This window comes from Silurus aristotelis (assembly GCF_946808225.1).
Source record: "Silurus aristotelis genome assembly, chromosome: 8".
Classification (NCBI taxonomy): Eukaryota; Metazoa; Chordata; class Actinopteri; order Siluriformes; family Siluridae; genus Silurus; species Silurus aristotelis.
In genome coordinates this window covers 2110656-2137345 of record NC_139581.1, presented here as the reverse complement: position 1 = coordinate 2137345, position 26690 = coordinate 2110656, and the positions used below count along the sequence as shown (strand labels likewise).

The 26690-nt window shown below is 39.9% G+C and overlaps 2 protein-coding genes and 1 long non-coding RNA gene across 6 annotated transcripts in view; 2 read left to right on the top strand and 1 right to left on the bottom strand.

The window, feature by feature from the left end:
- Positions 1-854: 854 nt before the first annotated feature.
- On the bottom strand, positions 855-13952 carry znf644a (zinc finger protein 644a). 4 transcript variants are annotated; one of them, XM_083547825.1, is made up of 6 exons: positions 13829-13952; positions 8778-11076; positions 5882-6436; positions 4152-4277; positions 2927-3026; positions 855-2057 (listed from the first exon to the last, which is right to left on the bottom strand). In XM_083547825.1, exons 2-6 carry the CDS (start codon positions 11059-11061, stop codon positions 1886-1888), a joined length of 3237 nt encoding a protein of 1078 aa, XP_083403951.1. In that variant the 5' UTR covers positions 11062-11076; positions 13829-13952; the 3' UTR covers positions 855-1885. The 4 variants fall into 4 exon arrangements, with proteins under 4 accessions (XP_083403951.1, XP_083403953.1, XP_083403952.1 ...); XM_083547827.1 differs by having other exon boundaries at positions 5882-6139; XM_083547826.1 differs by having other exon boundaries at positions 13740-13942.
- A 1259-nt stretch (positions 13953-15211) lies between these two features.
- On the top strand, positions 15212-24316 carry LOC310729762. The gene is made up of 3 exons (XR_014534663.1): positions 15212-15232; positions 24095-24192; positions 24278-24316. It is a non-coding gene; the product is annotated as an uncharacterized lncRNA (long non-coding RNA).
- Positions 24317-24969: 653 nt separating this feature from the next.
- The window catches only part of hfm1 (helicase for meiosis 1), a 25704-nt gene continuing 23983 nt past the window's right edge, over positions 24970-26690 (top strand). Inside the window, exons 1-5 of the mRNA XM_083547804.1 lie at positions 24970-25199; positions 25383-25627; positions 26052-26093; positions 26172-26242; positions 26330-26462. Of these exons, the coding sequence (XP_083403930.1) occupies positions 25048-25199; positions 25383-25627; positions 26052-26093; positions 26172-26242; positions 26330-26462 (643 nt within the window). The 5' untranslated portion in view covers positions 24970-25047. The remainder of the gene's footprint in view (positions 25200-25382; positions 25628-26051; positions 26094-26171; positions 26243-26329; positions 26463-26690) is intronic.

The following is a 26690-nucleotide window of genomic DNA, read 5'->3' as shown; positions in this document are numbered from 1 at the left end:
AAACAGTACACATAGTGGGCTGAGAAGTTTGAGAGAGGAGTGAAGGAGGCCGCCTGTGTCCAGATGAAAAACACTTCTCTAAACACTTCTCTCAACACTATTGGAAGTCTTAGGTCCTATTTCTCACGATGCTAATGGTGTAACTGTTGCTGTTCCGACCCACGTGTGTTTCCACATCTGTGATTTCATCACGTAGAGCAAGTTAGAACAAAGAAAACGTGACATTGAGTGCAACTGGCAAATTCGATGAGCTGGACCTGCAAAAATAAGGAAATCGTTCAGCAACTCGTGCATGATGATCGTCGGAGAACAATCGACACGTTCTGAACTTCCAGATTACAATTTGTAAAATATTCATGTATTTACTTCTGCTTTGGGTCCACGTCCATGGTTACAATCGCTATACAAGTCAAATCGAATTGAATACAGATACGAGTTATGATGGTTCAACTTGCGTTTTTTTTTTTTTTATCTTACGATGACAATAGAGATGCAGCAAAATTGTAAACATATTTTGCGTCACAGTTCTTTAAGACTCCTTTATAGTCTAGGCCATGTCTCGACTTACGATATTTACACAAATACCTTAAACAACTCAGACACGTCCACACGTGCGTTCGAAGAACCCAATTAGTCGTAATATAATTACCAGGATTAGATGATCACGGATTTCCAGGTGAACTCGTCATTCCTGAAGATATCAGAAAGCTTCCCGTGAAGATTTACAACTCAGTCGCTTTCCGTGAATGTTAATTCCACTTCTCCTTCCTCATCCCTCAACTTTAAACAGCTGTCGCCATAGAAACGATATAACGGACTAATCGGGATCCGGCGTGATAATTATACGCGGGAGACATAGAAAAAGTTCTTTTTATTCTTCACAACAAAAAAGAGAAGAGAAACATCTTTAAACATTTACATTTCGACATAAATTATTTAAAACTGTTTATAAAAAATTACAAAAAAAAAAAAAAAAGGAATAAGGAACCGAACAGGAGTAACAGATGACGGATCGTTTTCTTCCAGCACTACGTAGCAGAACGTTATGATGATGATAATTCAGACGAGGGGATGAGACGAGGGAACCTGACACACACACACACACACACACATTTATATAAAACTGTAGAGTCATAACTGTGGGCGTGCCGATTATCGTTTGCACGATACCTCACAATATTTAATTATCGGTATATCGATATTCATCATTTTCAGAAACTTCTGGAAAAAGCTCCAGAAACTCGTCAGGGTTCAGAACATCCGTGTCTTATTCTGAATAAAAATTAACAGTTCATCGTGATAAAATCCGCGACAGTTTTGATGGGATCTTCGGCACGTCTCGTTATAACTCACTAAAATAGTACGTTTTTTTCCAACTTTCACATCAATCAATCAAACAAAAAGAATTAATATGGAAATATATCTACTATTTATTTTTATACATTTGCACCATACGTGTTCAAGAAGTATCAGGACTAAAAGGTTAAACAGGGTCGGAAATGTTAAAAAATTTAACCACAATAAAAAAGAAAAAAAAAAAAAAGAAAGCATACAGGTTTTATATTTTCATTTTTTTTTTTCTCTTTTCTTTGTTGAAGTAGTTAAATAAAACCCGCCGTACGCCAAGCGTCTGAGGTAACGGTTGTGTTTTGGTGTCTTGGTCACCATGGAAAAATCAGAATATCAATCGATAATCGAGTCCTAAAAATACCAGGAGGATGTTAAAAAAAATATAAACAAAATGGTTCTTGTTAAAGAGCTGAACGTCACCGCGAGCTGATGAGCGGAAATAACGATTACTCGACTCGTTACTCGAAAGTCCCGCGGAGGTATAAAATGACAAAAGTCAGTCGCTTGAACGGACGACGTCTGGGGAGGGACATCTTTACGAGGACGTCTGGAGGTGCGTGTGCGTGTTCGAGTCTTTCGGAAAACTGGTGACCTCCACCATGGCGGCGCCCGTGTGAGGCACCGCCGTGTTCATGATGTGTCTCTGTAAATGCTTTACCCAGTCCTCCTGCACCGACAGAGGCCCCTGGAAGACCAGATCACAAAACCTGCACAAGGGGAAATAAAATGCAGGTAAAGACTTGATTTTTATATCAAAATTGACATCATCAGGGGCCCAAGCACTGAGACTTACATCATCAGGGGCCCAAGCACTGAGACTTACATCATCAGGGGCCCAAGCACTGAGACTTACATCATCAGGGGCCCAAGCACTGAGACTTACATCATCAGGGGCCTAAGCACTGAGACTAACATCATCAGGGGCCCAAGCACTGAGACTAACATCATCAGGGGCCCAAGCACTAAGGTTTATATCATCAGGGGCCTAAGCACTGAGACTTACATCATCAGGGGCCCAAGCACTGAGTTTTATATCATCAGGGGCCTAAGCACTGAGACTAACATCATCAGGGGCCCAAGCACTGAGACTTACATCATCAGGGGCCCAAGCACTGAGACTTACATCACCAGGGGCCCAAGCACTGAGACTTACATCACCAGCGGCCCAAGCACTGAGACTAACATCATCAGGGGCCCAAGCACTGAGACTAACATCATCAGGGGCCCAAGCACTAAGACTTACATCATCAGGGGCCCAAGCACTGAGACTTACATCATCAGGGGCCCAAGCACTGAGGTTTATATCATCAGGGGCCCAAGCACTAAAGTTTACAATATTAGGGGCCCAATGATCTAGTTGTTATATTTTTAATCCAGAAAAAAAATCACTTGTTTTATATATATTTATGTTTTAAATATGTAAGAAATTAAAGACTGACTTTTTTTTTTTAATATATTTTAAATTTTCCTATTACAGAACAAGTGTTTGATTTCTTTGATTTCCTGTTCTCACTCAGAACGTTGTAGTGGTTTGCATACACTGTGGTTAATATGTTAAAATCCTCATCCACATTACCTGCAGGTGAGTCGATACATTTCCTCAGGAGTGTGTAGCAATGGATACGTTTTCTTCTTAGACCCAGACCGTGACCTCTGTTTCCTTTTACAGTCATATGCTGAAAGAATTATGAGAGATAAGATATACAATGTTTAGTTTAGGTTTTAACTTATTAGGCCCCGTAAGTACCGTGATGGACGTTATTAGGCCCCGTAAGTACCGTGATGGACGTTATTAGGCCCCGTAAGTACCGTGATGGATGTTATTAGGCCCCGTAAGTACCGTGATGGACGTTAAAAGGCGCCGTAAGTACCGTGATGGACGTTATTAGGCCCCGTAAGTACCGTGATGGACGTTATTAGGCCCCGTAAGTACCGTGATGGACGTTATTAGGCCCCGTAAGTACCGTGATGGACGTTATTAGGCCCCGTAAGTACCGTGATGGACGTTATTAGGCCCCGTAAGTACCGTGATGGACGTTATTAGGCCCCGTAAGTACCGTGATGGACGTTATTAGGCCCCGTAAGTACCGTGATGGACGTTATTAGGCCCCGTAAGTACCGTGATGGACGTTATTAGGCCCCGTAAGTACCGTGATGGATGTTATTAGGCCCCGTAAGTACCGTGATGGACGTTATTAGGCCCCGTAAGTACCGTGATGGACGTTATTAGGCCCCGTAAGTACCGTGATGGACGTTATTAGGCCCCGTAAGTACCGTGATGGACGTTATTAGGCCCCGTAAGTACCGTGATGGACGTTATTAGGCCCCGTAAGTACCGTGATGGACGTTATTAGGCCCCGTAAGTACCGTGATGGACGTTATTAGGCCCCGTAAGTACCGTGATGGACGTTATTAGGCCCCGTAAGTACCGTGATGGACGTTATTAGGCCCCGTAAGTACCGTGATGGACGTTATTAGGCCCCGTAAGTACCGTGATGGACGTTATTAGGCCCCGTAAGTACCGTGATGGACGTTATTAGGCCCCGTAAGTACCGTGATGGACGTTATTAGGCCCCGTAAGTACCGTGATGGACGTTATTAGGGCGCCACAGTCGCCACTGGCTCGCTCATTAAGGATAAACTTACAGATATAAGAAACTTATAGGCATTAAAGTTATACAGTTTTGAAGTTTTTCAAGGTTTACAACTTTATTACCTCGTAATCTCTGTAAAGTTGTTTTGAGACAATGTCCATTGTTAAAATCGCAACTGAAAATAACGTTAATATAAAAACGACTCACTTGTTCCTTCCAAAAGTGCGTTTCTTTTCCGTCGTGCGTAAGCTCGTAAGTGATTGGACAGACTCACTCCGCTTTGAAACGTCGTGTTACAGTGAACGCACACTTTTCTGTTAAGATCACTTTTCTCTGAAACAGGAAAGAAAGAAAATGTCGAAAAATAAATTTTCAATGAATTTACTCAAATATCAAAGATTTCCAAACAGCCAGTATTTTTTATCCAACTTAATTACATTAGTCTGAATTAATTCCCATCTCTTGAATTTTTTTTTGCGAAATGATTGTCCTGATTCTGTGACGTCATTGGTCACATGACCAGTCTTATTAATTGTTCAATCACATTATTGATATTTAAATGCGATTATACAGTAAATGTGTAGAACACACACACACACACACACACACACACACACACACACACACACACACACACACACACACACACACACACGGCTTATTGAGAATAGCAGCAAATGAAAGATGTAAAATTGAATTTTTTATGATGGTTTTAGCTTCATATCCTTATTAAGAGAATGTAAACAAATGGTATAAATGTTTTACAAATTTAAATAGTCGAAACCCAAGAAACTTTTCTTGATATATAAAAAAAATCAAAAAAGAACTCGACTATTGTAAAATCTTAACCCTTTTTACAAATGTAAAAAAAATGTAATGATGCAAAACTTCATTTCGTGAAGAATTTCATGGCAATTTTTACAATTTTACACACAGCACCTGTGAAAAGTGTTGAAACAGACTTTTATGGACACACGCATGTTCCTTTGGTTTCTATATAAAAAACTCTGAGGTAAAAAGCAAAAGCACACAGGAATTGGACAGTAAATGAGTGGAGGAAAGTTCTGGATTTAAAAAAAATAAAGAACATCTGGACATTTGTAGATTAGTTTTGGCTAACTTCATAAAGTCACATAACCGAGTTTGTGCACAGAAACTCAAGGAACACGGATGTGTCTCACAAAAAACATAAAAAAATACCTACATTTCCACACTATTTACAGGCTCTGAATATACTGGAAGCTCTTGATAACTGTAAAAAAGTGTTTTAAAATGCACACTATGATTTTATTACATAACGAGTTTGGGGTTTTTCTCATTACATAAATTGTCCTTGTTTTTGGACTTTAAATACTAAAATCTTTAGGTTTAAAAATAGCTACAAAGTGACATATACTAGAAAATTAACCAATTAAAATAATGTGCAGTTGAGTTTTTCAGAGATGCTGCAAACAAATGTTGTGATGTTGAATTTGAATATTCAAATTAAATATTCAAGACTGAACATGCAAATCAGAAAAAAAAAAAAAAAACAACACCCCAGATGTTTCAGGTCAGTATGGTGTATATGGGTTTGCCAGCTAACAACATAAATTCCTGAGGTATTGATAAGAAATGTTTTTAGAGGTATTTTAACACCATGTGCTGCATGGGTTTATAGTAGAACCTGGCAGCAGTTCGATTTACATAAACTTACACCTACTTCGGATATTCCAAGCGATACTGAGCAAATAGTATAATAATAGGCTATAAAAACAAATGCAAATCATTTTTTTATTGGCTCAACTTCCGAAAACTTTTCTATTCAAATTTAGTTCCGATTTCCTATACTTGTACTTTAAACAAGAATAAAAATAAACATACGGATGGATGTATTTACTAACACAACGAATTTTCCTGAATAGTACTGATAAAAAAAAGAAGAAATGAACGAGTACCTGATACTGAGTTTGGTAGTTGTGCTGATGGATCGCGCTCTTTGATGGCATTAACAACCAGAGCTTTCCTCGCCGTCTGCAAGGTCTTGGCTTTGGCCTCCTCGTGAGCTCTCCTCTTCTTCAGAATACCTATCAGATCGCTCGACGGCGAACCTTTCGTTGGGTCTTTATTACTCTCTGTCCTTTTCTTTTCCTCCGCCAGCCGAGAGGAAACTTGCCCGTGTTGTTTGGCGCCTTGTGCAAAACGCTGCACTTTTGCTGTGGAAATGACGAGACCGTTACTGAATTTGAAGGGATAAAAAGAGCCCCTGGAGCGGCACTTCTTTTTAAGGGCCCGTAATTTTTTCTGGAACTGCTTCTTGTCACGCATCAGTTCTTTCAGGATGACCACGGGCGATTTGGCCGCTGACGTAGAGCATGGCTTCCTCAGCCTCTTCAGATGACCACGGACGTGATTGGATAATCCGGTCTTGGTTTCGAAAATCTGTCTACACAGTGGGCAAGTGAGTTCCGATTTCGGCTTTGAAGGCGGCTCGATCGAGGGCATGCCAACCTCTGTTACCACAAGAAATAAACAACGCACAGGAGGACATATCAGTCCAGTCATTAGCACTGCGTTTGTTATGACGGGCCTTTTACACTATCATCTGCAAACGTTTGAGGACACCTGACCATTTCCATTCTATTAGCATTACAGCTTCCCTTCACTGGAACCAAGAGGCCCAAACCTGTCCCTTTTCCATGGTGAAAATAACCCTGTCCACAAAGCAAGCTCCAGAAAGACATGGTTGTTGGGGTTAAAGTTGGAATAGAAGAACTCAGGAGTCTTGCCATGACCATTCTTAACCCCAATAAAAAGTTCACCTTTAGGATGAACTGGAACAACAGCTTCCCACCAAACCTTTTTGGTAGACACGAGTGCCTGACCTTACTACTGCTCTTGGGGCTGAATCCTAAATCTCCATTTCAAATGTAAAATTGAGAGCTCTTTTGCTCCGTCTTTGGCAGTAACCAAATTAAAAAATTGTTCTTAACTAACGATTGAAACATATATTGAACAACACAAGCCTCTCCAATCAGTGCACTTGTTAGCAGGTTTTGGTCCCCGTGCCAACCTGTAGCCTAAACTACAGCAGGTTAAAGGTTTGCTAACAAGACAGTTACAAAACATTGATAAGAACTTCCACTCTGGGACACACCAAGCTGAAGCTCTGTAATGTCAGGTAATGTCGGCTGGCTTTAGTTTTATTTTCAGTGTGCACCATCGGCTCTGGTCGGACGACATCAGCTGTATTGCGGTAAAGCGTTACGAATCCGTTAGTAATGATCACAGCAGGAGTAAACACTGCTTGCTTTATATATTCACAGTTTGAGATCTTCTGGTTTCCCTGTTTGGATGCCAAATACAGACTACTGCCACCTGGTGGAATGGGAGAGTTCTGTTCTCTCACGCGAGTGCAAAAGGTAGATGCTAGTTGGCTGTCGGCAGTCTTTTTTTGCTCCTAAGCAGGCTACGTGAGGTGACACCACAGTCGGCTTTACCGAGAGCTAGTTCTTTGGCGTCGGTTTGGTGTGTCTTGAGTGTGCCTTAAATCTTGTGAAGTTGACCAGGTAGATCTTTTCAGAAAGTTAGCAGGCAGAGGGGGCAGAGGGTTATACCAGTGGAATGGCAATCTGCTTGCTGCAAGAGGCAGCGTCGCGTATTCCCCAGCAACGCTCAACTGCTCGCAGATGCACCAATGTTTATCGGCCATTTAATTAAAAAATGCCAAACATCAGCCCCAGAAATATCAACCTCTACTGAAAAGTTCAGTAAAACAACAGCTTCCCACCAAACCTTCTTGACGGACATGAAAGCCTGACCTCATTAACGCTCGTGGGACTGAATCCTACATCTTCATTTTAAATGTAAAACGGAGATCTCTTCTGGTCCGTCTCTGGCAGTAGTCAAAAATAATAGTGTGAAAAGTGACCACTCCAAATCGTCTTCTTTATAACCACAAACGAATGACTTACAATCAAGCATTAAAACATGTAACAATTTCATCTTGTAAGCTGCGTTTTCAAACATTTGCAAAATAAATTATAGGGTGACAGACAAGATAGAGTTGCTTTAGGAGTAGATATAATCAACTGTACCATTTATTAACTTTGTCTAGTTACTGTAAAACAATGGAGCCTTCAGAAAACAAAAGGTTTTGACCAACTATTGAAAAAATCTTGTGTTTGGCCAAACCTTAAGAAAACACAGAAAAGCTTTCTAGCAGTTTGGTGACATAGGAACACTAAGCTCACCAGTATTTACCGTGCAAACCAGTTTCTGTTGCATGGGCTATAGGGAACACTGTTTGGACAAAGGTTTGTCGACACCTGACCATAAAATTGGTTGGTGGATTTTCAAGCTCCACCTGTCCTTCAGAAAATAAAAGTGTAGTTGTTTTAATTGACTTGCATTAATGACCTAATTGCTGGTTTTTGGTTGCTTTGAATGTATGTATGTCTTAGAAAGACTGTTCGTACCATGAATTTGTTCGTAAATTGTTACTGTGTTCGTTATTGACAGCGCATATCGCCTAATGATGCAAGAGCTATAAATACTATCAAAAACAATAAAATATACTAAAACCAATCGAAATAATATAAATATTAATAAATAAATAGGTTTGTTAGTATCCGCAAAAGTTCCTGACGTGAATGTAAAGTGGGGAGCGTCTGTATATAAATCCTGCCGTTCATTGAACCCCACCTGTCATTCCTTTATTCCCCACAAAAGGGACCTTCCCTACACTTTGAGAACCACTGTTTAAGCCCATTATAGTCCTTGAAATGTAAACTTCAGATCTTGTAGGGTACAGAAAGAGTGTAAAAAGAAAAACAAGTAGAAAGAAACGCTTACCTGTTTTAACCCGAGATACCGTTGCAATCCTTCTCCGAACAGGAGGCACTTTATCATGAGACGCCACATGGGCAGCAGACACAACATGACGCGCTTTATAGCTTATGCCCACCCTGTGGAGATGCCCTCGTACGTGGTTGGAGAGAGCGATTCCTGACTGAAACACCGCCGGACAGTAAGGGCAAGACTTCAAATCGACCATGAAGTCCCCGTTTTTCAATATGGCCTCTGGTTCGTCGGTATCACCGCACACTTCCGTTTCCATGCATTCTTCTTTGATCGAAACGGTCTGGGAAAAACCATGCTCTTGCTCCGGGAGGTCACATGAACTTCTAAAGGAGCTGTTGTTGACGAGGACGCCATCTTTAGCGTTGCATTTGTTAATAAGGTATAGACTGGAGTTTTTCTGAAAGATTTGCCTGCATTTGGGGAAATCGATCAGGATATCTTGGCCTTGTAGGTTGTGGAACGGAGTGGACATTTTTCTTTTGGAAGGGGACTTCTTTAACTTCTCCGAGGGGGCGCGTTTGTGGTTAGTGCTTGAGGTTTCTCCGGTAGAACAGTCATTCTTACAGCCCTGACCGCTACTTTCGGATTCAAAAGTGCAACCCGAGCCGCTGTTCTTTAGTGCAAATAGTTTGCCCTTGCACTTGGCAGGGGACAGTGATCCCTTGTCTGGATTGAGGGAATCATCACTGCAGCATTTACGATTCATGAGGTCTGGACTTGCAGCCCTAAGAACAATTTCATCATAGTTTGGAGCTGACCTGCTTTCCGAGTTACGATTCTTCTTCCGGGATATGAACGTGTGAATGGATTTGTCGAGTTTTGATTCACTTTTGCTCTCGGCAGTGTCTCCTGATTTTGGTTTATCAATTTCGTTCGAGTCTTCCGGTTCTAGGAATTCTTGAGCTTTGCATTCAGGTGAGCGTAAACGGCTGCCGTTTTCTGAGTCGAGTTTTCCAAATAGCAAATCTTTTTTGCGATTCTTTACTGAGTTTGTTTTTCTTTTATCCGACTTACAGACTTTCTGTCTCTGTATTACATCTCGCCTTCTGATGATGGTACAGTGAACACCAGTGACCTGATGCTTGCCGAGCATATGTGAAATTAGCTCGTGTTTACTAGCCGCCAAGAATTTACACTTTTCACAGGGGTAATACCGTTTGTCTTTTCCATGCGTTTTTGCGTGCTGGACAAAGATATTAGGGCAGTTGGTTCCGAAAGCGCACTGTGGACACTGTAACCTTGCGTCCTTGCCCTCGTTTATCATTTCGTCAGTTTCTGTAACTGCATCGACAAACTGACGGCGGTTTGTCTGGTGGACGGTGATGTGTTTCAAGAGCGAGGTGTGATTATAAAAGTCCTTTCCACACTCTTTGCATATGAATGGCTTTTGATTCGTACAGTTTTTCGTGCGCGATTGCGAACGAGATTTGTCCTTAAAACAGCTATTGCTGGGAAATGAAGCAGGCTCCTCCTCGGAGTCTCCAGACAGACGTTTCCGAACATACCCAGGCTTCGGACCATTCTTTCGGGTTTTTGCTGGTTTCTGTAAAAGGTGTTTAAAGGCCACGGCTGTTCCGTTTGAGTACTGCGATTTGTTCGATATCGGCGAGTGCATTTTGGATTCAGGGTTTGCTGCGTTTTGACTGCTCTCTCCAAGATTTTCAGTAGGACTTACCATCACTACCTTGTCTGATTTACACTTCCCTCTAGAAGCAGCAGCTTCTGTTTCATAACAGTCCTTATCCTCCAGGAGAAACTTCATGAACTCTTTCTGGGGATTCCACTCCAGTTCATCTCCATCATCGTAACTGTCCAGTGAATTTCCTGGAGAATCCACATCGAATCCCCATATGCCCCGGTTTTCCACATCTTCAGCCTTTACCATCTGCCTTATAGACATTTCTCCATCTTTTCGAAGCGACTCGTGAGCTTCTACCTGGCTGGTCTGCGTGTTGGTATAATTTTGTGCGTGTGTCGACAGCAATTCTGGTACGTTTTTAGAGATGTCCAATAACGTTTCTTCTGAAGCGCTGGGCGAAGCCGATCCATTGACATAGGCAGCTTTGGTGAGTCCATCAGTGTCAATAAAACTAACACATTTTAGAAGATTTACTTGGTCACCGTTTGGTGTCATGTTCTCATCTGGGCACTGCATTGATGCTTCTAATACACTTTGTTCGAGGGAAAATGCCAGCTTGCTCTTTAGAGGTGCAGAGAATTCTGACATGGGCGTATCATTTTCCTCTTTCTTGGTACTCTCCTTGAAAGCAGACATACCTCAGGACTATGTCTGGGGAGTTAAATATAAAAAAAATAAAATTATTTTGAATGAAGGTCAAATCGGTATTTGAATTTTACAGCACCACATCGCTGTTGAATTCTGGATTGTGATTGGTCAGGAGGTACTGATTAATTCTGTGTAGTAATCATCTGCTATTTACCAGTTACTTGCTGAATAATGCACTGTGATTATTTACTCAAGTTTATCCAATTCCAAGATACGACCTAAATCCTAACAACTGTCTCTATGGCTGTGTATTAATAATACTACTATTGGTTGACCGATACGGATAGCTAGGTTGGATCGTACTTGCCGATAACCGATTCATTTTAAAACGCTGGATACAAAAAAAACAAAACAAAGAGATTTACCTCTAGAGGCCGCTTTCATTATGTATAACGCAACCCGGAAAAACTATCAGTATAGATTTTTTTTTTTATCGGCTAAAATGATGACTCGGCCGACCTCTAAATAGTAAGTTTTATGACAGGGTAAAGGTCTGAAATGAGAACAGATCAGTATGAAAAACATGAATTAGGTTTTTCCTGGTTTCGCTTCTGAACGATGTAATACACTTTGACATTAAGACATAAATAGGCGTCCTGTCAGAGGACATCTGTAGCAGATTCACACAGAATATTAAGAGAAATCGGGCTGTGTTTAAACCCGAGGATAAAATCCGTCCCTGCGTGGTCTGATCAGCAAGAACAGTGGTTTACACTCTCTCTTTTGCTGAAATAAGGATCACAAATATTTAGTACAGTAGCCTTTTGTTTCCAAGCAGAATTTTCCAGCAGATTTTCTCTCATGTAGCTGTGGAGGGTGTTCCTGCTAACGAAACCTATAAATGAGAGCAAGCTAAGACGAAATAAAGCATTGTGCCATCTCTGACACTCTACACCCTTGAACTTATGATCTGACCACACAGGATAAATGGATTTTGTCCCCTTCCCCCCCTTCCCCCAAAGCCCCACGCTCATGCTGTGTCACAGGCCTGAAAACCATACACTGAGGTAAGAGCTATCTACCCTCTTCTGCACCCCTGAGCTCATAGACACCCATTTTTTCTGCCATATTATTTTCCTGATAAACATCTACAGTAATCCGCCGTTTATCACTGTGTTTACGTTCCAAAACCGCCCGCGATAAACAGACGCCACCCCAAAAATGATATTTTATGTATACAGTGCTGTACTGTATTAACATTTTACTCCATTTTATAATGAATAATTATATTTTTAATAATAAATCTCATTATTTCAATATAAAATTCCATTAAAACAATTCCATATTAAGAGTTTTGGTTTATTGTGCTCTTCGCGAGAGACCGGGAAAATCAGCCAAACTAATTAGTTATGTAGCAAAAGCAATTCCGCGATAAACCGGGGGGGCAGATTTGAACCGCGGTAAAGCGGGGAATTAATGTATACATAAAATAATGCTCATTCGCTATCCAAAAGTAGCATCATATTTAACCAATAAAGTATACAAGACTGGATTCAGAACGAATAACACGAGCCCGGTACACTCCAAGCTGACGGTTGGCTGTCAGGGAATGTCGGGGGGTTTTGAGTGTCGTTTGGCTAATGTTTTGTTTTCCGCACCGTCGGCTCTGGTCAGACGACATTGATGGTTTCTCGGCATGTCGAATCAGCAACGGAGCTCGTCGCCAAAAAAAAGACAATCCGATTGGCTAATTAGCTTAGCGAATGAGCAAACGGAAAAAAAATGAAGCTACACGAGTCCTTTAGTAACGATCGGGGCAAACGATTAGAAACGCTGCTCGCTTTATATATTCACAGCTCTAGCTCTACCGGTTTCCCTGTTTGGATGCCGAATACAGACTACTGCCACCTGTTGGTGGGAGTTATATTCTCTCACGCAAGCACAAAACGTTCATGCGCGGTTTGGAGTATAAGATGCGCCCTCCTCGTAATAATGTGCCAATGCCGATTAATTAAAAAAAAAAAATACAGCAATTCGTCCGGGCTCTAATCTATTATACGATATTACCAATTACATCCTGTGAATTATAACCTCATAAATATTATAATTTTTTTTTTAATCACTGTACAGGTTACAGTCGTGTGACACGCTTTTGGCGGGTAGACGTATATTTAAATCGAATTTTCAGGATAACATACTGCTGCTCCTGAAGGTCCAGAAATACAGAAAGCCCATGAAAAACTCAGGATCTGAAAACGTGTTTTACACCTGATAATCTCGCAGGCAAAAACAAAAATGAAATCGACTTACATCATGTTTACAATTTAAGAACGAGATTTTTAAAAAATGACAATGCACAGGGAAAGGGAAGTTTACGCTCCACTGTCATTAGAAGTTTGGAAAACTTGGTGCAAGTGCAGAAAAACATGAGACACGGGTTTTATAGGGACATGGTCCTCATTAATGTCATGTCTTGTTGATCAGGTTAGATTTTTGCCTTCTCGTAGAGCTGCTTTTTTTTTCAGTCCTGCAGCCTGTTCAAGTCTGAAAAGAGCATCAGGGCAGATTCCATCGATCCGAGCACACGTGTAATACAACAAATCTGCTGTTTATTGATCATCATCATTATTAATAATAATAATAATAATAAAACCTGCTATTGCTAAATGCAGCATGCTGGGAATAAGAACACTGAGTGTTAGCAAAGGAAGCAAGCCAGTGATTACCTATTATCTTTCACTAGGCTGAGATCGAAGATATCCCGAATCCTGCAACCGAAAGAGGTTTAATTGAGCATTAAAAGTAATATTTATACCTTTCTGTCGGTGAAAAAGGGAGCAGGAACACCGCAGGAGGATCATTTCATTTTTTGGAAATGCCTTCCATCCATTTCGAGGCCGCCATGTTTGCGCCGATGGTCCACGGACGAAACCATTCCGCGTCCCTGCGTGGGAAACCAAACCTCGGGTATCAGAACGGAAGGAACAAAGCACGCGTTTTACACCGCTTTTATAAATCGCAAATGAACACAAGAGCATCTCTGAACGTCCCTAAATCGAAATTTTTACAAAGCATTCACGTGAATTGTACAATAATTGGAAATGCTCTACATGGAGGTCACCTATAGACTAGTGGAACAGTCCGGATAGCTGGCACCGAACACCCAGGTCGAGTGAGTGCAGTGTGGCGAAGGCAGGACACCACAAAGGAGCTCTGTGTTTTTAATCAAATCCACGTCAAATAAAATCGTGTTAACAAAATAAATACGCGTGGACACGTTTCATGGAATGATAAGACACGTGTAATATAGGGTTCAGACACGATTAATCGAGAAAAGGAGCGTTTTTTTGGTGTGTGAAAAGACAATCCGGCAGTCACCTTTAGAGCTAATCATGAACACAAGTTGAATAATAACAATAAAAGGTATAAATAGACTCAGAAATCATGTTATATTTCGTCTTGTGTGGTTTTTTTTTCCAATATATAAACATTAATTTGGCTAAAAAACAACAATATTCACATCTTCCTCCCCCCAACGTTCTGTCAGGGATTATTTATTTATCTGTGTACATTTCTAAACTCTTTATTACTGCTATATTATTGGATTTCTAATTCCACATTTAATATAAATACCAAAAAAAAATTGCACTGAAATACAAGAGAAAAGTTGTACTTATTCACCAGTCAGTGTATGCTAATTAACACTAAAGGTTATTTTGCTTTGATTTTATGTTTTATATAAAAAACAGGGCCTATTTTTTTTTTTTTTTTTACTTTCACAAGACGACAATTTCTTGTTTATTTAAACAAAAAAAAATATTTCGAAACAATTTTTTTTCTGTAAACAGGATTTGGTTTCAGTAGCTAATGGGTGGGTCGCGTCCCAAATCCATCCCTACTTCCCGTGAATGTACCCTACATAGGATTAGAGAGTGACGTCTAATCTAGTGCACTAGGATGCCATTTGAGATGAAGCCACTGGATCACCCATTTTCTTACCCTTGGGTTTATTTATAGCGTTCGATTTTTATTCGTTTATTTATTTTTTGTCGCATTTCATTTTGTCAATTGCGACTTTAACATTTTTATGAAAAATAAAACCAAACTCGACCTTCAACCGGATTGAGGTTTAATATCAGCAGGCTAATTTTATACAGCCTTGCGAGCTAGCAAAAAAGTTAGCCTACCGCGAGATCGCGTCTCGAGACCAACCGGCTAGGTTAGCTTAGCATGCTAAAGTGTGCACAATAATTTTAATCAAATCAACAGCAGATCGATTATTTTACATATTTTGGTTGTGATATCAGAAGTTGTTATTTGTGAATATTAAGGTTGTTAGTTGTGTGATATCGGAGGTTGTTAGTTGTGTAATATCGGAGGTTGTTAGTTGTGTGATATCGGAGGTTGTTAGTTGTGTGATATCGGAGGTTGTTAGTTGTGTGATAACGACGTTGTTAGTTGTGTGATATCGGAGGTTGTTAGTTGTGTAATATCGGAGGTTGTTAGTTGTGTGATATCGGAGGTTGTTAGTTGTGTAATATCGGAGGTTGTTAGTTGTGTGATATCGGAAGTTGTTAGTTGTGTAGTTTTGGAGGTTGTTAGTTGTGTGATATCGAGGTTGTTAGTTGTGTAATATCGGAGGTTGTTAGTTGTGTGATAACGAGGTTGTTAGTTGTGTAATATCGGAGGTTGTTAGTTGTGTGATATCGAGGTTGTTAGTTGTGTTATATCGGAGGTTGTTACTTGTGTAATATCGAGGTTGTTAGTTGTGTAATATCGAGGTTGTTAGTTGTGTAATATCGGAGGTTGTTAGTTGTGTAGTATCGGAGGTTGTTAGTTGTGTGATATCGAGGTTGTTAGTTGTGTAATATCGGAGGTTGTTAGTTGTGTAATATCGGAGGTTGTTAGTTGTGTAATATCGAGGTTGTTAGTTGTGTGATAACGAGGTTGTTAGTTGTGTAATATCGGAGGTTGTTAGTTGTGTGATATCGGAGGTTGTTAGTTGTGTAATATCGAGGTTGTTAGTTGTGTAATATCGGAGGTTGTTAGTTGTGTGATGTCAGAGGTTGTTAGTTGTGTAATATCGGAGGTTGTTAGTTGTGTAATATCGGAGGTTGTTAGTTGTGTGATATCGGAGGTTGTTAGTTGTGTAATATCGAGGTTGTTAGTTGTGTGATATTGGAGGTTGTTAGTTGTGTAATATCTGAGGTTGTTAGTTGTGTAATATCGGAGGTTGTTAGTTGTGTAATATCGAGGTTGTTAGTTGTGTAATATCGGAGGTTGTTAGTTGTGTAATATCGGAGGTTGTTAGTTGTGTAATATCGAGGTTGTTAGTTGTGTAATATCGGAGGTTGTTAGTTGTGTAATATCGAGGTTGTTAGTTGTGTAATATCGGAGGTTATTAGTTGTGTAATATCGAGGTTGTTAGTTGTGTGATGTCAGAGGTTGTTAGTTGTGTAATATCGAGGTTGTTAGTTGTGTAATATCGAGGTTGTTAGTTGTGTAATATCGGAGGTTATTAGTTGTGTAATATCGAGGTTGTTAGTTGTGTGATGTCAGAGGTTGTTAGTTGTGTAATATCGAGGTTGTTAGTTGTGTGACTTTGGAGGTTGTTAGTTGTGTAATGTCGGAGGTTGTTAGTTGTGTAATATCGAGGTTGTTAGTTGTGTGATATTGGAGGTTGTTAGTTGTGTAATATCTGAGGTTGTTAGTTGTGTAATATCGGAGGTTGTTAGTTGTGTAATATCGAGGTTGTTAGTTGTGTAATATCGGAGGTTGTTAGTTGTGTAATATCGGAGGTTGTTAGTTGTGTAATATCGAGGTTGTTAGTTGTGTAATATCGGAGGTTGTTAGTTGTGTAATATCGTGGTTGTTAGTTGTGTAATATCGGAGGTTATTAGTTGTGTAATATCGAGGTTGTTAGTTGTGTGATGTCAGAGGTTGTTAGTTGTGTAATATCGAGGTTGTTAGTTGTGTAATATCGAGGTTGTTAGTTGTGTAATATCGGAGGTTATTAGTTGTGTAATATCGAGGTTGTTAGTTGTGTGATGTCAGAGGTTGTTAGTTGTGTAATATCGAGGTTGTTAGTTGTGTGACTTTGGAGGTTGTTAGTTGTGTAATGTCGGAGGTTGTTAGTTGTGTAATATCGAGGTTGTTAGTTGTGTAATATCGGAGGTTGTTAGTTGTGTAATATCGAGGTTGTTAGTTGTGTAATATCGGAGGTTGTTAGTTGTGTAAAATCGAGGTTGTTAGTTGTGTAATATCGGAGGTTGTTAGTTGTGATATCGGAGGTTGTTAGTTGTGTGATATTGGAGGTTGTTAGTTGTGTGATATCGGAGGTTGTTAGTTGTCTGATATTGGAGGTTGTTAGTTGTGTGATATCGGAGGTTGTTAGTTGTCTAATATCGAGGTTGTTAGTTGTGTGATATCAGAGGTTGTTAGTTGTGTAATATCGGAGGTTGTTAGTTGTGTAATATCGGAGGTTGTTGGTTGTGTAATATCGGAGGTTGTTAGTTGTGTAATATTGGAGGTTGTTAGTTGTGTAATATCGAGGTTGTTAGTTGTGTAATATCGGAGGTTGTTAGTTGTGTAATATCGAGGTTGTTAGTTGTGTAATATCGGAGGTTATTAGTTGTGTAATATCGAGGTTGTTAGTTGTGTGATGTCAGAGGTTGTTAGTTGTGTAATATCGAGGTTGTTAGTTGTGTAATATCGGAGGTTGTTAGTTGTGTGATGTCAGAGGTTGTTAGTTGTGTAAAATCGAGGTTGTTAGTTGTGTAATATCGGAGGTTGTTAGTTGTGTAATATCGAGGTTGTTAGTTGTGTAATATCGGAGGCTGTTAGTTGTGATATCGGAGGTTGTTAGTTGTGTGATATCGAGGTTGTTAGTTGTGTGATATCGGAGGTTGTTAGTTGTGTAATATCGAGGTTGTTAGTTGTGTGATATCGGAGGTTGTTAGTTGTGATATCGGAGGTTGTTAGTTGTGTAATATCGAGGTTGTTAGTTGTGTAATATCGGAGGTTGTTAGTTGTGTAGTATCGGAGGTTGTTAGTTGTGTGATATCGAGGTTGTTAGTTGTGTAATATCAGAGGTTGTTAGTTGTGTAATATCGAGGTTGTTAGTTGTGATATCGGAGGTTGTTAGTTGTGTTATATTGAGGTTGTTAGTTGTGTAATATCAAGGTTGTTAGTTGTGTGATATCGGAGGTTGTTAGTTGTGTGATATTGAGGTTGTTAGTTGTGTAGTATCGGAGGTTGTTAGTTGTGTGATATCGAGGTTGTTAGTTGTGTAATATCGGAGGTTGTTAGTTGTGTAATATCGAGGTTGTTAGTTGTGTGATATCAGAGGTTGTTAGTTGTGTAATATCGAGGTTGTTAGTTGTGTTATATCGGAGGTTGTTAGTTGTGTAATATCGAGGTTGTTAGTTGTGATATCGGAGGTTGTAAGTTGTGTATTATCGGAGGTTGTTAGTTGTGTGATATCGGAAGTTGTTAGTTGTGTAGTTTTGGAGGTTGTTAGTTGTGTGATATCGAGGTTGTTAGTTGTGTAATATCGGAGGTTGTTAGTTGTGTGATAACGAGGTTGTTAGTTGTGTAATATCGGAGGTTGTTAGTTGTGTGATATCGAGGTTGTTAGTTGTGTTATATCGGAGGTTGTTAGTTGTGTAATATCGAGGTTGTTAGTTGTGTAATATCGAGGTTGTTAGTTGTGTAATATCGGAGGTTGTTAGTTGTGTAGTATCGGAGGTTGTTAGTTGTGTGATATCGAGGTTGTTAGTTGTGTAATATCGGAGGTTGTTAGTTGTGTAATATCGGAGGTTGTTAGTTGTGTAATATCGGAGGTTGTTAGTTGTGTAATATCAAGGTTGTTAGTTGTGTGATATCGGAGGTTGTTAGTTGTGTAATATCGGAGGTTGTTAGTTGTGATATCGGAGGTTGTTAGTTGTGTGATATCGGAGGTTGTTAGTTGTGTAATATCGAGGTTGTTAGTTGTGTAGTATCGAAGGTTGTTAGTTGTGTGATATCAGAAGTTGTTAGTTGTGTAGTATCGGAGGTTGTTAGTTGTGTGATATCGAAGTTGTTAGTTGTGTGATATCGGAGGTTGTTAGTTGTGTGATATCGGAGGTTGTTAGTTGTGTGATATCGGAGGTTGTTAGTTGTGATATCGGAGGTTGTTAGTTGTGATATCGGAGGTTGTTAGTTGTGTAATATCGGAGGTTGTTAGTTGTGTAATATCGGAGGTTGTTAGTTGTGTGATATCGGAGGTTGTTAGTTGTGTGATATCGGAGGTTGTTACTTGTGTGATATCGGAGGTTGTTAGTTGTGTGATATCGGAGGTTGTTAGTTGTGTGATAACGAGGTTGTTAGTTGTGTGAAATCGGAGGTTGTTAGTTGTGTAATATCCTAAGGTTGTTAGTTGTGTGATATCGGAGGTTGTTAGTTGTGTAATATCGGAGGTTGTTAGTTGTGTAATATCGGAGGTTGTTAGTTGTGTAATATCGAGGTTGTTAGTTGTGTTATATCGGAGGTTGTTAGTTGTGTAATATCGGAGGTTGTTAGTTGTGTAATATCGAGGTTGTTAGTTGTGTAATATCGGAGGTTGTTAGTTGTGTAATATCGGAGGTTGTTAGTTGTGTAATATCGGAGGTTGTTAGTTGTGTAATATCGGAGGTTATTAGTTGTGTGATATCGAGGTTGTTAGTTGTGTGATGTCAGAGGTTGTTAGTTGTGTAATATCGAGGTTGTTAGTTGTGTAATATCGAGGTTGTTAGTTGTGTAATATCGGAGGTTGTTAGTTGTGTGATGTCAGAGGTTGTTAGTTGTGTAAAATCGAGGTTGTTAGTTGTGTAATATCGGAGGTTGTTAGTTGTGATATCGGCGGTTGTTAGTTGTGATATCGGAGGTTGTTAGTTGTGTAATATGGGAGGTTGTTAGTTGTGTGATATCGGAGGTTGTTAGTTGTGTAATATCGAGGTTTTTAGTTGTGTGATATCGGAGGTTGTTAGTTGTGTAATATCGAGGTTGTTAGTTGTGTAATATCGGAGGTTGTTAGTTGTGTGATATCGGAGGTTGTTAGTTGTGTAATATCGAGGTTGTTAGTTGTGTAATATCGGAGGCTGTTAGTTGTGATATCGGAGGTTGTTAGTTGTGTAATATCGAGGTTGTTAGTTGTGTGATATCGGTGGTTGTTAGTTGTGCTATCGGAGGTTGTTAGTTGTGTAATATTGAGGTTGTTAGTTGTGTAATATCGGAGGTTGTTAGTTGTGTAGTATCGGAGGTTGTTAGTTGTGTGATATCGGAAGTTGTTAGTTGTGTAGTATCGGAGGTTGTTAGTTGTGTGATATCGAGGTTGTTAGTTGTGTAATATCGGAGGTTGTTAGTTGTGTGATAACGAGGTTGTTAGTTGTGTAATATCGGAGGTTGTTAGTTGTGTAATATCGGAGGTTGTTAGTTGTGTGATATCGAGGTTGTTAGTTGTGTTATATCGGAGGTTGTTAGTTGTGTAATATCGAGGTTGTTAGTTGTGTAATATCGGAGGTTGTTAGTTGTGTAATATCGGAGGTTGTTAGTTGTGTAATATCGGAGGTTGTTAGTTGTGTAATATCGGAGGTTGTTAGTTGTGTGATATCGGAGGTTGTTAGTTGTGTGATATCGAGGTTGTTAGTTGTGTAATATCGGAGGTTGTTAGTTGTGTGATATCGGAGGTTGTTAGTTGTGTAATATCGGAGGTTGTTAGTTGTGTGATATCGAGGTTGTTAGTTGTGTAATATCGGAGGTTGTTAGTTGTGTGATATCGAGGTTGTTAGTTGTGTGATATCGAGGTTGTTAGTTGTGTAAAATCGGAGGTTGTTAGTTGTGTAATATCGAGGTTGTTAGTTGTGTAATATCGGAGGTTGTTAGTTGTGTGATATCGAGGTTGTTAGTTGTGTAATATCGGAGTTTGTTAGTTGTGTAATATCGAGGTTGTTAGTTGTGTAATATCGGAGGTTGTTAGTTGTGTGATAACGACGTTGTTAGTTGTGTAATATCGGAGGTTGTTAGTTGTGTGATAACGACGTTGTTAGTTGTGTAATATCGGAGGTTGTTAGTTGTGTAATATCGAGGTTGTTAGTTGTGTTATATCGGAGGTTGTTAGTTGTGTGATATCGGAGGTTGTTAGTTGTGTGATATCGGAGGTTGTTAGTTGTGTGATATCGGAGGTTGTTAGTTGTGTGATATCGAGGTTGTTAGTTGTGTAATATCAAGGTTGTTAGTTGTGTAATATTGGAGGTTGTTAGTTGTGTGATATCGGAGTTTGTTAGTTGTGTGATATCGGAGGTTGTTAGTTGTGTGATATCGGAGGTTGTTAGTTGTGTGATATCGGAGGTTGTTAGTTGTGTGATATCGGAGGTTGTTAGTTGTGTGATATCGGAGGTTGTTAGTTGTGTTATATTGAGGTTGTTAGTTGTGTAATATCAGAGGTTATTAGTTGTGTGATATTGAGGTTGTTAGTTGTGTAATATCGAGGTTGTTAGTTGTGTAATATCAGAGGTTGTTAGTTGTGTGATATCGGAGGTTGTTAGTTGTGTGATATCGGAGGTTGTTAGTTGTGTGATATCGAGGTTGTTAGTTGTGTAAAATCGGAGGTTGTTAGTTGTGTAATATCGAGGTTGTTAGTTGTGTAATATCGGAGGTTGTTAGTTGTGTAATATCGAGGTTGTTAGTTGTGTAATATCGGAGGTTGTTAGTTGTGTGATAACGACGTTGTTAGTTGTGTAATATCGGAGGTTGTTAGTTGTGTAATATCGAGGTTGTTAGTTGTGTGATATCGGAGGTTGTTAGTTGTGTGATATCGAGGTTGTTAGTTGTGTGATATCGGAGGTTGTTAGTTGTGTGATATCGGAGGTTGTTAGTTGTGTGATATCGAGGTTGTTAGTTGTGTAATATCAAGGTTGTTAGTTGTGTAATATCGGAGGTTGTTAGTTGTGTGATATCAGAGTTTGTTAGTTGTGTGATATCGGAGGTTGTTAGTTGTGTTATATCGGAGGTTGTTAGTTGTGTAATATCGGAGGTTGTTAGTTGTGTGATATCGGAGGTTGTTAGTTGTTTAATATCGGAGGTTGTTAGTTGTGTGATATCGGAGGTTGTTAGTTGTGTGATATCGGAGGTTGTTAGTTGTGTTATATTGAGGTTGTTAGTTGTGTAATATCAGAGGTTGTTAATTGTGTGATATTGAGGTTGTTGGTTGTGTGATATCGAGGTTGTTAGTTGTGTAATATCGAGGTTGTTAGTTGTGTAATATCGGAGGTTGTTAGTTGTGTGATATCGGAGGTTGTTAGTTGTGTGATATCGGAGGTTGTTAGTTGTGTTATATTGAGGTTGTTAGTTGTGTAATATCAGAGGTTGTTAATTGTGTGATATTGAGGTTGTTGGTTGTGTGATATTGAGGTTGTTAGTTGTGTAATATCGAGGTTGTTAGTTGTGTAATATCAGAGGTTTTTAGTTGTGTAATATCGGAGGTTGTTAGTTGTGTGATATCGGAGGTTGTTAGTTGTGTGATATCGGAGGTTGTTAGTTATGTAATATCGGAGGTTGTTAGTTGTGTAATATCGGAGGTTGTTAGTTGTGTAATATTGGAGGTTGTTAGTTGTGTAATATCGAGGTTGTAAGTTGTGTAATATCGAGGTTGTTAGTTGTGTGATATCGGAGGTTGTTAGTTGTGTAATATCGAGGTTGTTAGTTGTGTAATATCAAGGTTGTTAGTTGTGTAATATCGAGGTTGTTAGTTGTGTAATATCGGAGGTTGTTAGTTGTGTGATATCGGAGGTTGTTAGTTGTGTGATATCGAGGTTGTTAGTTGTGTAATATCAAGGTTGTTAGTTGTGTAATATCGGAGGTTGTTAGTTGTGTGATATCAGAGTTTGTTAGTTGTGTGATATCGGAGGTTGTTAGTTGTGTAATATCGAGGTTGTAAGTTGTGTGATATGGGAGGTTGTTAGTTGTGTGATATCGGAGGTTGTTAGTTGTGTGATATCGGAGGTTGTTAGTTATGTAATATCGGAGGTTGTTAGTTGTGTAATATCGGAGGTTGTTAGTTGTGTAATATCGGAGGTTGTTAGTTGTGTAATATCGAGGTTGTAAGTTGTGTAATATCGAGGTTGTAAGTTGTGTAATATTGAGGTTGTTAGTTGTGTAATATCGAGGTGGTAAGTTGTGTAATATCGAGGTTGTAAGTTGTGTAATATTAAGATTGTTAGTTGTGTAATATTGAGGTTGTTAGTTGTGTAATATCGGAGGTTGTTAGTTGTGTAATATCGGAGGTTGTAAGTTGTGTAATATTGAGGTTGTTAGTTGTGTAATATCGGAGGTTGTTAGTTGTGTAATATCGAGGTGGTAAGTTGTGTAATATTGAGATTGTTAGTTGTGTAATATTGAGGTTGTAAGTTGTGTAATATTGAGATTGTTAGTTGTGTAATATTGAGGTTGTTAGTTGTGTAATATCGGAGGTTGTTAGTTGTGTAATATCGGAGGTTGTTAGTTGTGTAATATTGAGGTTGTTAGTTGTGTAATATTGAGGTTGTTAGTTGTGTAATATTGAGGTTGTTAGTTGTGTAATATCGGAGGTTGTTAGTTGTGTACTATCGAGGTTGTTAGTTGTGTGATATCGGAGGTAGTTAGTTGTGTAATATCGGAGGTTGTTAGTTGTGTAATATCGGAGGTTGTTAGTTGTGTAATATCGGAGGTAGTTAGTTGTGTTATATTGAGGTTGTTAGTTGTGTTATATCGGAGGTTGTTAGTTGTGTGATATCGGAGGTTGTTAGTTGTGTAATATTGAGGTTGTTAGTTGTGTAATATCGGAGGTTGTTAGTTGTGTAATATCGGAGGTTGTTAGTTGTGTAATATCGGAGGTTGTTAGTTGTGTGATATCGGAGGTTGTTAGTTGTGTGATATCGAGTTTGTTAAAATGGTGATTTTTATTGTATCGATGTTTTAGATGTAATTGTCACCTCTTTATTTCTAAATGTTTGGAATTGTAAATCAATTACTTGAATTTTTTTAAGTTAAAATAATTCACACTGACACACATCTGTTTTGCTTCCAGCTGCATTTAATAAGAAGCCATAAGATGGTGGAGTCATCATCAGAGTTCACCTTTTCTCTGGAGAACCTGTTTTTTGACAGACCAGTGGTCCAGAAAGTGTGAGTTCCCCTGAAACCAAACATAAAACGTGGCAGGATTTTAAAACCCACATCACACACTGATAACACGACTATGAACTGTCAGGTGACGTGAAGATCAAAGCTGAGGTGTTGGAGGAAGGAAACGTGTGTGTGCCAAGTGTAGGTGTTTGAGCGACTTAAACAAGGTCTAAATGGTGATGTTTGGATGACCAGGTCTGAGGGGTCTTGTGGGGGTGTGTTTGTGTGTGTGTGTGTGTGTGTGTGTGTGTGTGTGTGTGGGGGGGGGGGGGGTACCTACCAAAATCTCTCCAAGGAAGACCATCTGGTGAACTGGTGACAGGGCTCAAGGCTCACGAGGCATGAAGGGAATGATCTAATCTTACAGATCATCTACTCTCTGCATTTGCTGGAGAAGGTTAATGCTGGATGAATCTTCTTGCACATTCACACTGGAAGTCACTGTTTAGGAATGGTTTGAGGAACATGACAAAGAATGAAAGATGTTGATTTAGACACCTTATTCAGCTGATGCATCTGTAATAGGTTTCTGTTTTGCATTTGATCTTCTGATCGTTCTCCAGGAAGCCGTTATGTCAGGAGCAGAGCGCGTGGAAGCTAGATGCCGCGCCAGAAATTTCAACAATCCCGGCGACTCAGGAGCTCCAGAAAGAGGCAGAAAGCCTGGCTTTCAGTGTTCTTACATCAGGGTCTTCAGGTTTGTGTGTGTGGGTTAGCAGTTTCCTGGTTAACTCCATGTACGCCAATACCCTCTAACTCTTCTCCTTTCAAGCTTGCTTTCAGAGGCCAAAGAAGTTTCTACCCTCTTTCCGAAGACCCGGCGTCGCCGTAGCACACAGCGTCCAAAGTCAGGTGATGAGTGAAGACCAAGACCAAGTCTGGAGTCATGAATTATCTGTGTCTGGGTTCCGTCCCAATTTCAGTAGCCACCAGGACGTCCCTGACGCACTGCAGAACCCGGGAGGAAGAAGATTTTTTTGTCCCACTGGCAATCAACTTAAAACTCGGTAAACACAGTGTCACAGCTTCAGGGTCACGGTAACCATGGTAACGCCTACCTAGCTCAAGGGACATTTCTTGTCTTACAGCTTGTACAAACAGCGCGCTAATTTAAACGCTAAGGATTCACAAAACAATATAATAAAATGGACGTGTTGTATTTTCCCGTTTTCCTCTTTACAACCTTGTAGGTTATTTAATCCTCCCATGAGGAAGCCCCACGGTGTTTCCTTTCCAGCAACGACGCATCACAGCATCAAATCGGACCCTTCGGATGCTGCGGTCGCTATGGCGACAGAGCGTCCTCCCCTGCCCCCTGTTGCAGCTGCTTCCTGTAGCTCCATCGGGGAGGTCAAAAAGAAGGAGGGACGCAACAATCAACAACAGAACTGCTCTGTCGTTCGCCCTTTTTCTCCCAAACCTCTTCAGATACAAGGTGATGCAGATACACAACATGCACTTGTTCAGAGGGTTTTATGGTTTCTGAGGGACACATGCCTGTTGCTTTGGTTTTTATATAACAAACGCTCTGAAGATTCACATTAACCAAACAAATATATAAATGTTCAGATGTTCCACTTTATTTTCATTGAAGAATCCTCCCTCAGCATGAAGAAGAGCTTTCCACACTCTCAGCATCTGAGTGTGTTGTGTAGAAACAAAAGGAACATGCATGTGATTCAAAACCCATGAAAGTCTCCAAACTTTTCACAGCCACTGTAGCAAACAGACACAGTGATGTTTCACAGCCAAATAACATCTGTCCAGAGGTGCTTCTACAGAAAACACAATTAAAGATCTTTCATACGAGACAAACGTGAGTCACGTGCAGGTTAATAAATGATTAATTATCATTTAAGGCACATCAGGACCAGGGATCCTCCGCCCCGTGTCTGAAATCCGTATCCTTTACCTTCCTGCCCTCTGAGGAAAAACACCCTGTAACTCCGTAATAATGTCCCTTAGTGATATTCATCCAGCGCTAAAGTTCAGGAGCATCTTTAACGACTTCCCCTACTTCAACTACGTGCAGTCTAAAGCCCTGGATGATGTGAGTGTTATAGAAACACATATCTTTTATTACCCATAACCCTACACGACTTGTTCTCTTCTCTAACTGATTCCTGACATGTTCCAGGTTCTTTACAGCGGCAGGAACTTTGTGGCCTGTGCCCCAACCGGCTCGGGGAAAACCACGCTGTTCGAGTTGGCAATCGTTCGACTGTTAACCGAGACGACCGAACCGTGGCACGATGTCAAAGCCGTCTACCGTGAGTCAAGTGCTGATCTAGGGATGGATGGATGGATGGATGGATCTATCTATCTATCTATCTATCTATCTATCTATCTATCTATCTATCTATCTATCTATCTATCTATCTATCTATCTATCTATCTATCTATCTATCTATCTATCTATCTATCTATCAGACAGACAGACAGACAGACAGACAAATAAAGAGATAGATAGATAGATAGATAGATAGATAGATAGATAG